Source organism: Python bivittatus, unplaced genomic scaffold (genome assembly GCF_059951505.1).
Source record: "Python bivittatus isolate LINGU-HERP-01145 unplaced genomic scaffold, Pbiv_v1 ctg000240_np1212, whole genome shotgun sequence".
Taxonomy (NCBI): domain Eukaryota; kingdom Metazoa; phylum Chordata; class Lepidosauria; order Squamata; family Pythonidae; genus Python; species Python bivittatus.
The window spans coordinates 357,126-369,297 of NW_028277051.1; the positions used below are offsets into that span (position 1 = coordinate 357,126).

At 57.6% G+C, this 12,172-nt stretch overlaps 1 protein-coding gene across 3 annotated transcripts in view; it reads left to right on the plus strand.

The window, feature by feature from the left end:
- The window catches only part of RPA1 (replication protein A1), a 29,598-nt gene that overhangs the window by 16,181 nt on the left and 1,245 nt on the right, over positions 1-12,172 (plus strand). For all 3 annotated transcript variants that reach the window (XM_088138637.1, XM_088138638.1, XM_088138639.1), the window contains 7 exons: positions 1,794-1,986; positions 2,817-2,956; positions 3,299-3,447; positions 6,243-6,375; positions 7,233-7,409; positions 10,770-10,877; positions 11,843-11,929. In XM_088138637.1, coding sequence (XP_087994763.1) covers positions 1,794-1,986; positions 2,817-2,956; positions 3,299-3,447; positions 6,243-6,375; positions 7,233-7,409; positions 10,770-10,877; positions 11,843-11,929 — 987 coding nt within the window. The remainder of the gene's footprint in view (positions 1-1,793; positions 1,987-2,816; positions 2,957-3,298; positions 3,448-6,242; positions 6,376-7,232; positions 7,410-10,769; positions 10,878-11,842; positions 11,930-12,172) is intronic.

Here is a 12,172-nt window from a genome sequence, read left to right on the forward strand (position 1 = left end):
CATTGCCCTCTGTGGTGGTGGTGGTGATTATTATTGAGTCCCCAGTCTAACCAACAGCCCTAGTGGTCTCCCATCTAGTGGTCTCCTACTAACCATGTCCAACCCTGCCCAGTATTTCAGGATCACCCAGGATCGGTTGTGTGCTGCCATTAGGCTGGGCATTACTGTAAGGGTATGTGGGAATGATCTTGAGAGACAGGAGGAAGAGCTGCAGAGTAGATAACAGGCAAAAGGCAGCTGAGTCCGCAGAAGCAATGCCGAAGTGGCAAATGTCTCTAGTTTCTTAGACTGTAAAGGTGAGCAGGGGAGAGAGATGCACTTTCAGACTTTCAAGATTCTAAGTTAGAGCTACTGCTTCTGGGTGGGCTTGTCTGGACTACCTCGCAAAGCTGACAGTTATAAGGTACAGGTAGTCCTCATGTAACAACTGCCCTGTTTAGTGACCGTTTGAAGTTATGTCAGTGCTGAAAAACTAACTTTACAACCAGTCCTCACATTTATGATTGTCATAGCATCCTCACAGTCACGTGATCGAGCGCTTCATGACCATCAGGCGTTTATGACCGTCATAGCGTCCTGCGGTCACATTTGCGTGCTTCACAGCTGGCTTCCGACAAGCAGTCGATGGAGAAGCCGGCAGTAGAACTGCAACTCGCAGTCATGTGACATCTCACTTGACAACCGCATCGCTTAGCGATGGAGTTGCCACTCCCAGTTGTGGTCATTAAGTGAGGACTACCTGTAAAGTACAATTAAAATAACTAAGTTTGACCGGCCAAAGTTGGCCTTATTTAAAGATCCTGAATTAGCAACTTAGTCTTTATCCTGGGCCACCGACCTTTCCGAGACACTCTTCCATAACGGAGGGCTTCTGCTACCAAACAGGTGTGTCTTCTTCTTGGTCGCTGTCTTGCATCCTTCACCAGGGCTCTCGGGTAGGGCCTCTAAAGAGGAGCATAAGGTTGGATGGGGAACAGGTGGGAGAAGCCGAGCTGTCTTTCAGGCCGCCCGTCTTTCAAGGGTGCAACCAGAAAGGTAGACCTGGCTGGGAAGGGATTGTAGTATGTCTCCCACCATTGCTACATCCAAGCATCGGATTAGGACAGACATCATCTCCATGGCTTCCATAAAGGAAAGCTGAGTGCCATGCACCTGTGGGGGCAGCCTAGACCACATCTCAGGTGACTGACTTGATTAGATGCTGGCTGAGGAGGAGGAGGCATCTTGCTGAGCCCCGGGGCAGCGCTCCCAACACCGAGCGGTGATGGTTCTGCTCTGTTTTTTGGAGCAGTGACTGAGCAGGACGTTAGCTAACTTGTGCTTCTCTCACCCAGCCGCACACCTATTCAAAGCTGTACCATAGTCTTTTGTTGTGAGCGTTACTGAGAGATCCAGAGGCATGGGGGACACCTCTCTTTTTAAGATCAGCTTGACAGTGGTGAAGGTATAGGTCTGGGACTGGGGAGACCCAGGTTCATGTCCGCCCTCGGCCTTGGAAGTTGTTGTAGGTAACTGTTGCCTATGGCTGGGCTTTATGGCTTCCTTGGGAAAGGTTGGAGCTTCCTCTCTCTTGAGAAGGCCCTTGTAGTCTCCTGGGCCCAGGTTCCCTGCCTTCTCCGACCAACTGAACAAGGTCCGGAGCGCAGGCAGACGAACCTTGGAGCCAAGAGCCGAAAGAGATGACGGTCTTGGCCGAGGCGGCGCTCCCTCCCTCTTACCCAGGCCGGGTTTCCAAAGGCCCTATCCTCAGCACAGGGCGTGCCCCAAGTTTCAGCTCCCTCTCTCTGCTTCAGGTCTACTACTTTTCCAAGGGCAGCCTGAAGACGGCCAACAAGCAGTACACGGCTGTGAAGAATGACTACGAGATCACGTTCACCAGCGAGACGTCCGTCATTCCCTGCGAGGATGCCCAGCACCTGCCCACGGTGCAGTTTGACTTCGTTGCCATTGGTGACTTGGAAAACGTGAGCAAGGACTCCTTCGTGGGTGAGTCGGACAGGGCGGGGCTGGCGAGTGTGGCCCTCTCGCTGGCTAGCCAGGCCACGTTGCGACAGGTGAGATCACAAGGACCCGATGAGCAGAACGGCATTGTTTGGACTTTGGTTGGGACTCCCGGCCTTTGCTGGCGTGATCCTCTTGACTTGCCCACTCCTGCTGGCAATGTGATTTCAGCTTTTACTGAAAGGCTGGCTTGGCTGGAAAGCCCTACCAGCACCAATCACCTCCAGCAAGCCGCAGCAGCATGTCCGCTTGAAGGATTTGCAAGGCCCCCACGGTAGCTCTTGTGGCTGAGGGCAAGAGAAGGCTGCCCTGGGACTTCCGTTCAGGGGCCAAGTTCACACTGGCGGAACCCAGGGAGGTTGCGCAAAGCGGGGAGCCTGAGGGCAGCGACGCTCCTCCCATTCTGGGCCTCTGCGCGGTGCCTGCTGCGCATTGACCTGCCATTCGGCCCCAGGGCCAGCCGGAAGGGGCTACGGAAGCCTAGGAAGCAAGACCAAAGTTGCCCGAGGTCCTGCTGCTGCCTGGGACCTCGGGCAACCATGGGGTGCCTGAGGTGCGTGCTGACCTCTTCTTTGGAGAGAAGCTGCCCTCATTTTCAGCCCTGTTGCTTTCCCTTTTGGGCTGCCAGTAAGGAAAGAGCTTTGTAAGAAGCACTGAGGGACTGGCGGGGCTAATTCTGAAGCAGAGATTCTCCATGGGGGGGCTGCAGTCCTTCAGTCCAGAGGAAGAGCTTCCTGGCAGGCCGTGCTGACGAAGGCAGTCTCCTTTTGGGGGCGGGCAAGATCTGTGCCCATCAAGCCTGGGCTGTTTTTCAGATGTAATTGGGATCTGCAAGAGCTACGAGGATGCTGCAAAAATCACCATCAGGTCTTCCAGTCGGGAGGTGTTCAAGAGAGATATGCACTTGATGGACATGTCTGGCAAGATGGTGACAGTCACTCTCTGGGGAGCGGAAGTAAGTGGTGGGGAGCAGGGGGTGCTCCCTGATCAGGCTGGGGTTAGGGGTTCCTTTTGCATGGTGCAGCACTGGGGCTGAAGGCAAGAGCGCAGAGTTGCTGCCCCCCCAGACCTTATGCCCCTCAAGCGAGGAAGCCTGAGGTACAAAGGTCCGGGGTCTCGGAAGGAGCAGCGGGAAGGCCTTCCTTCCCCGAAAGGCAGGCGGACAAGCAGCTTAATGTCTCCGGCCCTTCCCGGCCATCTGAGGGCATCTTCGTTTTCTGCTCAAGTTCCCTGAGGCTGCCCTTGCGTGCCCTGCTGCCGTGACCTTAACATCTCTGCTCCTCCTCCGGCTTTGCAGGCTGAAACATTCGATGGCTCCCGGCAGCCTGTCGTGGCCATCCGGGGAGCCCGAGTCTCAGATTTTGGGGGGCGGAGTCTCTCTGTCGTTTCATCGAGCACGGTCCTCGTGAACCCCGACTGCCCACAGGCCTTCAAGCTGCGTGGCTGGTAAGTTTGCTCTGCCCTTTCTGCTTTTTGCCTCTTCTTGGCGAGCTGCTGGCAAGCCAGCCTGAGAGACTCAAGCCCAAAGCCAAGCAAATACAGACACACAGACTGTGCTTGCAGAACAAGCAAGGTTACTCTTGTCAGCCCTTCGAGGTAGAACAGGTCGAGAAGGAGGTGCCGCAGGGATTCCAAGAGTGCCCTTTTACTGTTGGGGGTAGAATAACAGAATCCCGAAAGCCTGTCCAGGTTTCTCTCTGCTGCTGCCCCCCCCCCCCCCCCCGCCCAGCTTAATAACACACAAAATCAAGGTGGGGTTATTTTGAGTTTCTTCCTATGCTTGCTTCAGTCTCTGGACTGTGTAATTACTCCTCCAAGTCCCTCCTGAAGGGCTCTTTCACGCCTTCCCCAAGAACAGCGGTAAATTCCCATTCGGTTCTGTCCATTGTGAGGGGCTGGTTCACAGCACATGCGAAGATGCTGACTAGTCTGGTGTAGTGTGTGAGTCGAGCTATTCTGCGGTTGAGAGGCGACATGTGACGCCCGATCCTCCCGTGGCCAGCTGTAAAGATTTAGCTGCTGAGGCCTTGAGCGGGGAGCCAGTCCCACTAATTCCAACCTGTGCAAGAGAGCACAGGGGGTTGGGCTCCTCTGGTGGGAGCCGAAAGGCCAGGGTCGAGGGGGGGCCGCTGCTTTCGTCCAGGGCACGAAATAAATCTGGCCTGGGCACGCCGGAGGACTTGGGCCAGCCAAACCAACTCTCTCCCGAGCGTGCTGTTTCCTTCTCATTGTGTTGGTTGCGGGGCTCAGCCTTCTGAAGCCTTCGGACAGGACCGCTGCCTGACCCTGGAGGGGGTCCTTTGCCCTCCCGTTGCGTTGTGGGTGGCCTCTGCCTAAAGGGCACGGAATTACAATAGTTCTTGTGGGTAAAGGAGAGCCATGTGGGGGCCTGCCGTTTAACTCAGGCATGGAAACGACAGACTTGGAGAGCTTGCCTTCGTTCCTCAATTAGCCACAATAGATCCTCATGCCAGTCTGAGAAAGCCCTTGATCTCCCTCTCCGGTCCCCGTTCTTGAAAATGAGGCTGAGACGGCTCTTCGGCTCGCGTGGTGCTGAGAACAAGCAGCTATTAGTGGTGGAGGCGCTTTAATGCCCTCGTTTGCGTCGGGCACATTGTTCCCCTTAAGTGCTCTCAGCCTGCTCAAGGCTGTGCCAGAGACAGAAGAGGCAGCAGCCCATCTTCCCCAGCAGAATTGTCTTTGTTGGAACGTCTGCACGGGCAGAACGCCCGTCTGAAGGTAGCAGCAGAGGAGGGACGATGGGGGCTGCCGTGGAGCGTTGCTGCGTGGGCTGACGCTCCCAGATGGCTCTGCAGGCTTTGGTGGGGCTCTTGACAGAAGCCTGCCTCATTGGCCAAAATGCCAGGGAAGAAAGGGAGGGAGCACCTGAGAAGTCATGCCTCAGAGGCACCCGTGCCAGTGGGTGGGGAGGGAGGGTGGGCGGGCGGTGGGCAGGTTGCTCTGAGGGCCCGGACACTCTCCCGCAGGTCAGATGTGTTCTCAGCCACTGTTCCAGAGTCAAGGCACAGGGGCTGGAATGGGCTTCCTGCAATTAAGCCCCAGGCAGGCCGGGGACTGTGGTTTGGCCTGGCTCTTTCTCGGGGCCTGAGCAGGGTCGTGTTCCCCACTCCAGGAAAAGGCTTCTTCCTGTGGGGACGTATTCCTCCAGAGGCACCCCCTCCAAGCAGTCCTCCCCTGCCCTCTTCAGAGTCAGCTGCGTGGCAGGTCCCCCCCCCGAGGGGAGGAGCTGACGAGCAAAGGTTTTCCCACCGGGCCTGCCCAGGTGGGTGGTCACCTGCCATTCCTTCAGGAAGGCAGAGCAGAGGACCTGGAAGGGGCCAGGGCTCCCCCCTGCCAGCTGCAGGCGGCCTGCCTTGACGTGAGAGGGAGCGGGGTTCAGGTCTTGGGCTTATTTCTTCCCCCTTGGCAGGGAGGGGGCGGTTGAAAGAGGAGGGTGGGAGCAGAGGCCTCCCCCTCCTGCTTCTTTGCACCAAAATTGTGCCGACAGACAGGCCAATGTTTACATCGGCCAAGCGGCGATGTTCCTCCTTCCCCAGGCTCCTGGCTGCCTCCAAGTGCTTCTCCAGCGGCCGTGGGCGTCCGGAGTGCCCGAGCAGCATTTCCCTTCCCTTCTGTTCTCTTGAGCCCAGTCGGATCCAAACCCACTTGCGGCTCAGAAGCAGCTTGGCTGAGGCTCCGGGGACCCTCTGCTGCGTGGCCGCCATCGTCAGCAGCTCCCCCGGCTGTTGCTGAGCCCTTGGCTCTCCCTGCGAGGATCGCTCCTCGCTGGCTGCTTGGCCTCGCGCGTGACTCAGGGAGGCAGACGACACGGCGCAGCTCGCGGCTGAAGGCGAGGGCCGGTGCTCCGGGCTTCAACGTGGGGCCTGGCTGGCTTTTTCCAGAGCGAGGGGTCCGCCTTCTTCTGCTCTCTCCACGGAAAGGTCCCGGTGCCTTCCCTCTGGAAGAGCTGCAGTGCAGAGCCACAGCCGCCAGCGGAAGCAGAAGCAGAAGCTAAGCGAGGTCTCTCTCTGCTCCCTTGGATGATAAAATACTGCACTAATTAAAATGGAGCATTAGCTTATCCTGGAATGCTTTTTGGGTGACTAATATATGCAAGCTCCTGTAATTGTTTCCAGCGCGACTCATTGATAAAAACCCCTCGTGCAGCGAGCGCCTAAAAATAAACGCAGGCTGCCTGCATCTGCTCCTCAGGACTGGGAGTGCACCCTTTGTTGTTCCAGGTTTGACTCGGAAGGGCAGCTTCTGGAGTCCACCTCCATCTCTTCCGGGCGGGGCGGGCTTGCAGCCGGGGGAAGCACCACCTGGAAGACGCTGCACGAGGCTAAATCGGAGAACCTGGGCCAAGGGGACAAGGTAGGATGGCCGCTGCGGGGGAGCAAGGGGTGGGTGGCTGCGGAGGCCGGAAGGGCGTGCTGACCGTCTCCTCGGGCCGTGGGAACGGGCCTTGGGTCTGTGTTCACCCCCAAGAGTAGTGGTGGACCACCCTGCAAGGGCGTTGTGACAACCCCAGAGTTCAGGTTGAGTCTGCTGTCTGTTTACGGGGTTTCCAAGATCTGATAATAAATTGCCAGATAAAGGCACATGGAGTAACTAGCAGTAATTTACTGGAACAGAAACATCATAATGAACTGAATGACTGTGACCGTTGACCAATTTCATTTAAAATGTTTAAACTCTGTATGACTGAAAATGACCAAATAAGAATAGAAAAAAGTTGCAACTGACGGTCGATTCCTAATTTCTCTTACTGCCTGGTGTTGTGCCTTGAATCAGAGTGAACAACGGCTCCCCTTCGGGGGGTCGAGCGAGGGCAGGGGCTTGCGCCTCGGAGGGGAGGCGCCTTTCCCTGGCCAGTCAGCCAGCCCAGTTACTTAATTTGCTAAAGGGTCCCTCCATCCAGCACGGGGGTCACTGCTAGTCTCTCAGCACAGGGAGCATCTTTAGCGAGTGCCACTGAAGGGAAGATCCACCCGAACTCACTCTGTGGTCCGGGGTTCCTTTATTCATGCCACGGGATGGCTGGCCGCGTGGCGGCCCGTGAGGAGGACCCATGGCCTTTCTGAGCAGGGTCAGGTCAGCAGTCCAGCATGGCAGGTGCAGGATTGGGGCTGCCATCCTGGCACTCGCTCTGGCCTTCAGAGACCTGGCCGTGGCACTGCCTCTTGAGCACCCAGCTGATCCCTTTGTCCCTGCGGCCATTGCCTTTTCAGGCCGACTACTTCAGCTGTGTGGGCACGGTGGTGTATCTGCGCAAGGAGAACTGCATGTACCAAGCTTGTCCCTCCCAAGATTGCAATAAAAAAGTGATTGACGAGCAGAATGGCCTCTATCGCTGTGAAAAATGTGACCGGGAGTTCCCCAACTTCAAGTACCGCATGATCCTGTCGGTGAGTCCAGGGGCTTCGGAGACCTTTTCTGGGTGACCTTCCCAGCTAGAGCCCGGGTGGCACGAGAGGGTGGCGCTCGGCCTGCGGGAGAGAGCTGCAGCAGAGAAGGGCCTCGTAGGGCGGCCTAGGAAAGGCCTGGTTCCCCATGGTGCTGATCTGTTCCGGCCAGGGGTCCCGGGCAGCGTCCCTGGTTCAGTCTTGAGATGCAACACACCCCACCCCACCGGCGCAGTCTGAAAGGCCCTGCTAGGAGCTGGGAGCCGCCTCTGCCCATCAGCACGGACAGGCCTTCACCGTGGGGACCCCAGGTCTGGCTCAGAGGGGGACTGCTTCCTGGGCGCGGGGTTGGGCCCTTTTTTGATACAGAAATACCTTGATAGGCCAGGGACATGGCCTGAAAGCAATCACATTAAAATTCAGAGATGCAAAGTACTTCCCTTAGGATAGTAAGAATCAAATGGCGTACCTGGCTTTGTGAAAAAGGTCTTGGGGGAGTGCTTTGTTGAATGGGAAGGAACATAGAGGTCACCTAGTTCAGCCCATCTTTGGCAGATGGCCATCCAGCCTCCGTCCGGAGACTTTCGCCAGAGGGGATTCCCTGTGTCATGCAGCAGTCTGTTCCGCTGGCTGACAGGTCCGACAGGGACCGTCTGGCCCGGGCTTCCTTACCGGTCGACTGAATCCCCTGGTTTGGGTCTTGCCCTCTGAGGCAGCTGAGAGCAAGTCCGCTCCCGCTTCTGTGTGACAACCCTTCGCCCACTGAATGTGAGCTTGCACCGTGATGGCACAGCGCAAAGGGCAAATGCGGTTTTAGGCTACATCAGCAGGAGTAGCGTTTCCACGGAGGAGAAGCCCGGTTTAAGTTTCTGCCTGGTTCTGGGGACCCTCATTTAAGATGTTTCCTGAAAAACGGGAACAGGTTCAGAGAGAAGCAGGGAGGGCGATCAAGGGGCTCCGGGCTAAATTCTGCAGGGACCCTTTGAGGGAAAGGGAATGTCCCGCTTTGAGAAGATGGGCGTGTGGAGAGGGGTGAAGAGAACAGCATGCTGGGCTGGGCTGGGCTGGGCTGGGCTGGGCTGGGCTGGGCTGGGCTGGGCTGGGCTGGAGAGCTCCCTTGGGTGGAAGCATGCAAGGAGAGGCTGCCCTGCCCTTTGTCGCAGTGCTCTCTGTTGGATTCCTGAGTTAGTTAAAGGAAGCAAATAGGCCCCTTCCAACCCTCCAGGATTTGGAGAAAAATGGCGCACTGCCGCTCTGTGAAGCACGAGGCCCTTTGACCACGCCTGCCACCTTTGAGGCAGATCGAGAAATCTGAGAGCGGGTTCGGAAGGCTTTCTGCCGCCCGCTGCGCAGGACGTTTCAGCTCAGAATGTGCCCATCCTGCCAACTTGGCTAAATGTTTCACTGCCTGCTGCTTGCTTGCGGCCCGGCCAGGCGGTAGCGCCCAGCCCTGCACAGCTCATCTGGGAAGCTGACCGGATGGGTGGGAAGCCCCTCGGAAGTCCCTAGGGCCTTGGGGGGGGGTGTCAAGCAAGCCGCAGGAAGGGATCCATGAAGCCACCCAGAGTGCCAAGGAGAGGTTGCCCTTCTTACTTCTTGGGGCTCCCCTTTTTGCTGTTGTGTGGGGCTGCATGCCCCCAGACTGCTGGGCTTGTCACCTTCCCCTTCACCCCACATTTTCTCCCATGCTGAGCTGGATCCTGGGGTATAAAAGCTGCATGCTGCGGTGAGCATGCAAGACCTCCTGCTTTTCAGAGAAGGAAACAAAGGTCTTCCACGCAAGGGGGTCCCGGTGGGCTGCTTCCAGCCTATCTGAGCTTGCTTCTCCTTTGCTTCAAAAACCCCTCGGCCGCTGAGGCCTTGCACGGCCTCTTCACCCAGGACCCTCCGCCGGACTCCCTTTGCCATCGCTCTCCTTATGCAGAAGATTCGGCGGCCTGTGCTTCTTTTGTAGGGAAGTCAGCTGACGCAGAACGGCACTTCTGGGGAGCAGTAATTGCCCCCTCTATTTAGCTAGCTCCTTGGAGGTTAATGTTCTGCGTCTTGTGCATTAACGCGCCTTGCTTCAGAGCAATGTGTCAGAGGACTTCCTTGGCGACGCCTGCCTGCCCCACCGGCTGCCTTTTCAACCTTCAGCTTGCAGAAGTGCCCCCAAATTACAGTCCTGTGATCTCCCTTTAGAAGCCCCCACTCAGGGGGCCAGTGAAGGGGAGGGCTGCTGGCTGCTGGAGGCTCACTTCAGCTAATGGAGCGGTGAAAAGAGCAGCCTCTTTGAATGGATGGCCCTCGCCTTCCTTGACTGTTGGAGAATATAAAATCGGTTCCCCCGGGGCAAGGGCTCATTGTGAAGGATACCCGGTGGGGGGGGCTGAGGGGAAATGGTTGCGAATTATAGGCCCCTCGGCCGTCTTCCTTTATTTCTTCTGCCGCTCTCTCCTTCACGTGATGCTGATGCCAGGTGTTCGGTGCCTACTCTGCCACCATGGGTCGTCCCGGGGCGGGTTCTGCTGCTGCTGCTGCGGCGTGCTGATTCCAGCCAGCAGGCCCAGAGCAAGAGCTGCTGTTGGGGTGGGGTGTTCTCTTTCTGTTGGCCAGGTTGCCCTGTACAGAAAACAGTGTCTGGGGTGGGGGGCTCCTGGTTGCAGAGGGAAACAGTTTGTCCTGCCTTGGTTAAGATACTGAGCACCAGGCCCCGTTCCACCATGGTTTATTAACATTCTCCCTTCCCTGTGAACTGTCGTGGGTGCTCCCCGTGGCTCTCGTTGAACTCTGAGCAGCTCAGCCTTCTGGTAGCCCTTCGCCCATGCTTGCTGATCTGGGGCAGCAGTTGCTTGCCGAGGCGGATGGGCCACCTTTTCCACCCCGCGGGACCCTTGGCTGGACCTCTGGCCCCTGGCTGTGGGGGAAGAGGGGGAATTCCTTCCCTTGGACTCTCGGCCATGTGCCGAGGCTGGAAGGTATAGCAGCTTCCTTGTCTCCAGTTTTCCTCCGGTTCATTTTTATTTCTGTATTTATTTCATTGCCTCTTGCTGCCTGCCTGCTCCCAACAGAGCAAAAACGCTCCTGTACTTGGGCCTGCAGCTAAAACACGGAGGCCCAAATCAGGCTCATGCCAGTTCCACCAACGCAGATGAAGGAAGCGAAGGGCAGGGCAGGGCCCGGCCTTTCAGGCCCCCCACCAGCAGGACCGACTACCTGGATTCCTAAGGCTGGATCCGGCGCAGCAGGCGTCCTGCTCCCGCCTCGGCCTTCTTAGGAACTGTGGTCTGCACGCCAGCGTTTGGTTGTGGCACAGCTGTGCTCAGCTGCCAGCGGGAGTGGGTCTGGCTTCAGGGGGTTACAGTTCTCTTCTTCCTCCCCCAGGTGAACATTGCGGACTTCCAGGACAACCAGTGGCTGACCTGTTTCCAGGAGTCGGCAGAGGCCATCCTCGGGCAAAACACAGCTTATCTGGGGGAGCTGAAGGAGAAGGTCAGGGTGCCCTTTGTGGCTAGGCGAGCCCCTCTTGCCTTGCCTTTCCAGGATGAGGTCATGCTTTTCGGGCAGCCTCTTCCCCGCAAGGTGCATGTGCACGCATGCATACGCACGCGTGGCGGGGTGCTGCCAGGGGCAGGAGTTAGGCTGGTTTGAGCACCTGCCCAAAGGGCAGGGTTGAGCTGTAGCCGTTCATTAGAAAGCCGGAACGTAGGAACCGCTCGCTGGGTCAGACTGAGGCCACCCTGGCCAGCCCCAGTTTTTCCCTCAGCAACTGGAAGCCAAAGGTTCGTGCGGTTCCTTAGCAGCTCCGAGATGCCTCCTGAGTGTCCCTTTTGCCCCTTTGTCGCCTGACGGCTTCCCCAGCTGGCTTTCTTCATAGAACGTACCGGACAGATCCTGAACGTTGCTTGCCCTAAGCTCCTCGGATTCTCTCTCTCTTTTCCCTTAGAATCCTAATGTTCTTCTGCCAGTTGGCAGCCTTTCCTCCTTGAAGCCTTTGCAACCTTGCAGCTTCCTGGACGCTCCTCGGAAGCGTTGCTCACCTCTTCCTGGCCTTGCTTGCAGCAGAGCTGAGCCTCTGTCCTGGAGCTGTTCGGGGCTCTTCTGGCACTAGGAAGAGGCTTGCCCGCTTGGCTCTTCCTCTCAGTCTTTTCCGCTAGTTCCCTTTGGCAGACCACTGGGACGGCTGGGCCCCGCAACCTCCCGCTTGCCTGCATGCACACTGTGGGGTTAGGGTCCCTGTTTCCTGCTGGGTCTGCCACAGCTGCATCTTGCGCCGGGAGACCGAGCCTTTCCTCTCAGGGGGGAGGTCCGCTTTCGCGGTGCGGCTGCAGAGCAGGGAGGCTGAACCAGCGCCAAGCCAAAGGACGGGGGCTCCCCTCCCAGCAGTGCCTGTTTGGGCCAGAACACTCAGGAGGAGTGCTGAAGAGCGGGTGGGCTTCTGCTCTTTTGTTCCGCAGAATGAGCAAGCGTTCGACGAGATTCTCCAGAACGCCAATTTTACCTCCCATGAATTCCGGATCCGAGTCAAGCTGGAGACGTTCAATGTAAGAGGACCAATGAGCAGGTCACAATCCTGGGGGCGCTGGCCCGGACGGGCCTGAATCCGTCTGGCAGCTGGGACTTCTGTTTGGCAAGACAGCTGGGAAATGCTCCGCTTCAACTCAAAATGAAAGGAGGTTCTGAGGCATCAGGAGGCGCGCTCGGCCGGCAGTCCCCCGGATGGGTTCAGGGGCTGCGGGGGGTTCTCTTGCTCGAGGACGGGGCTGGTGGCGAAGGCAGGCGCAGGG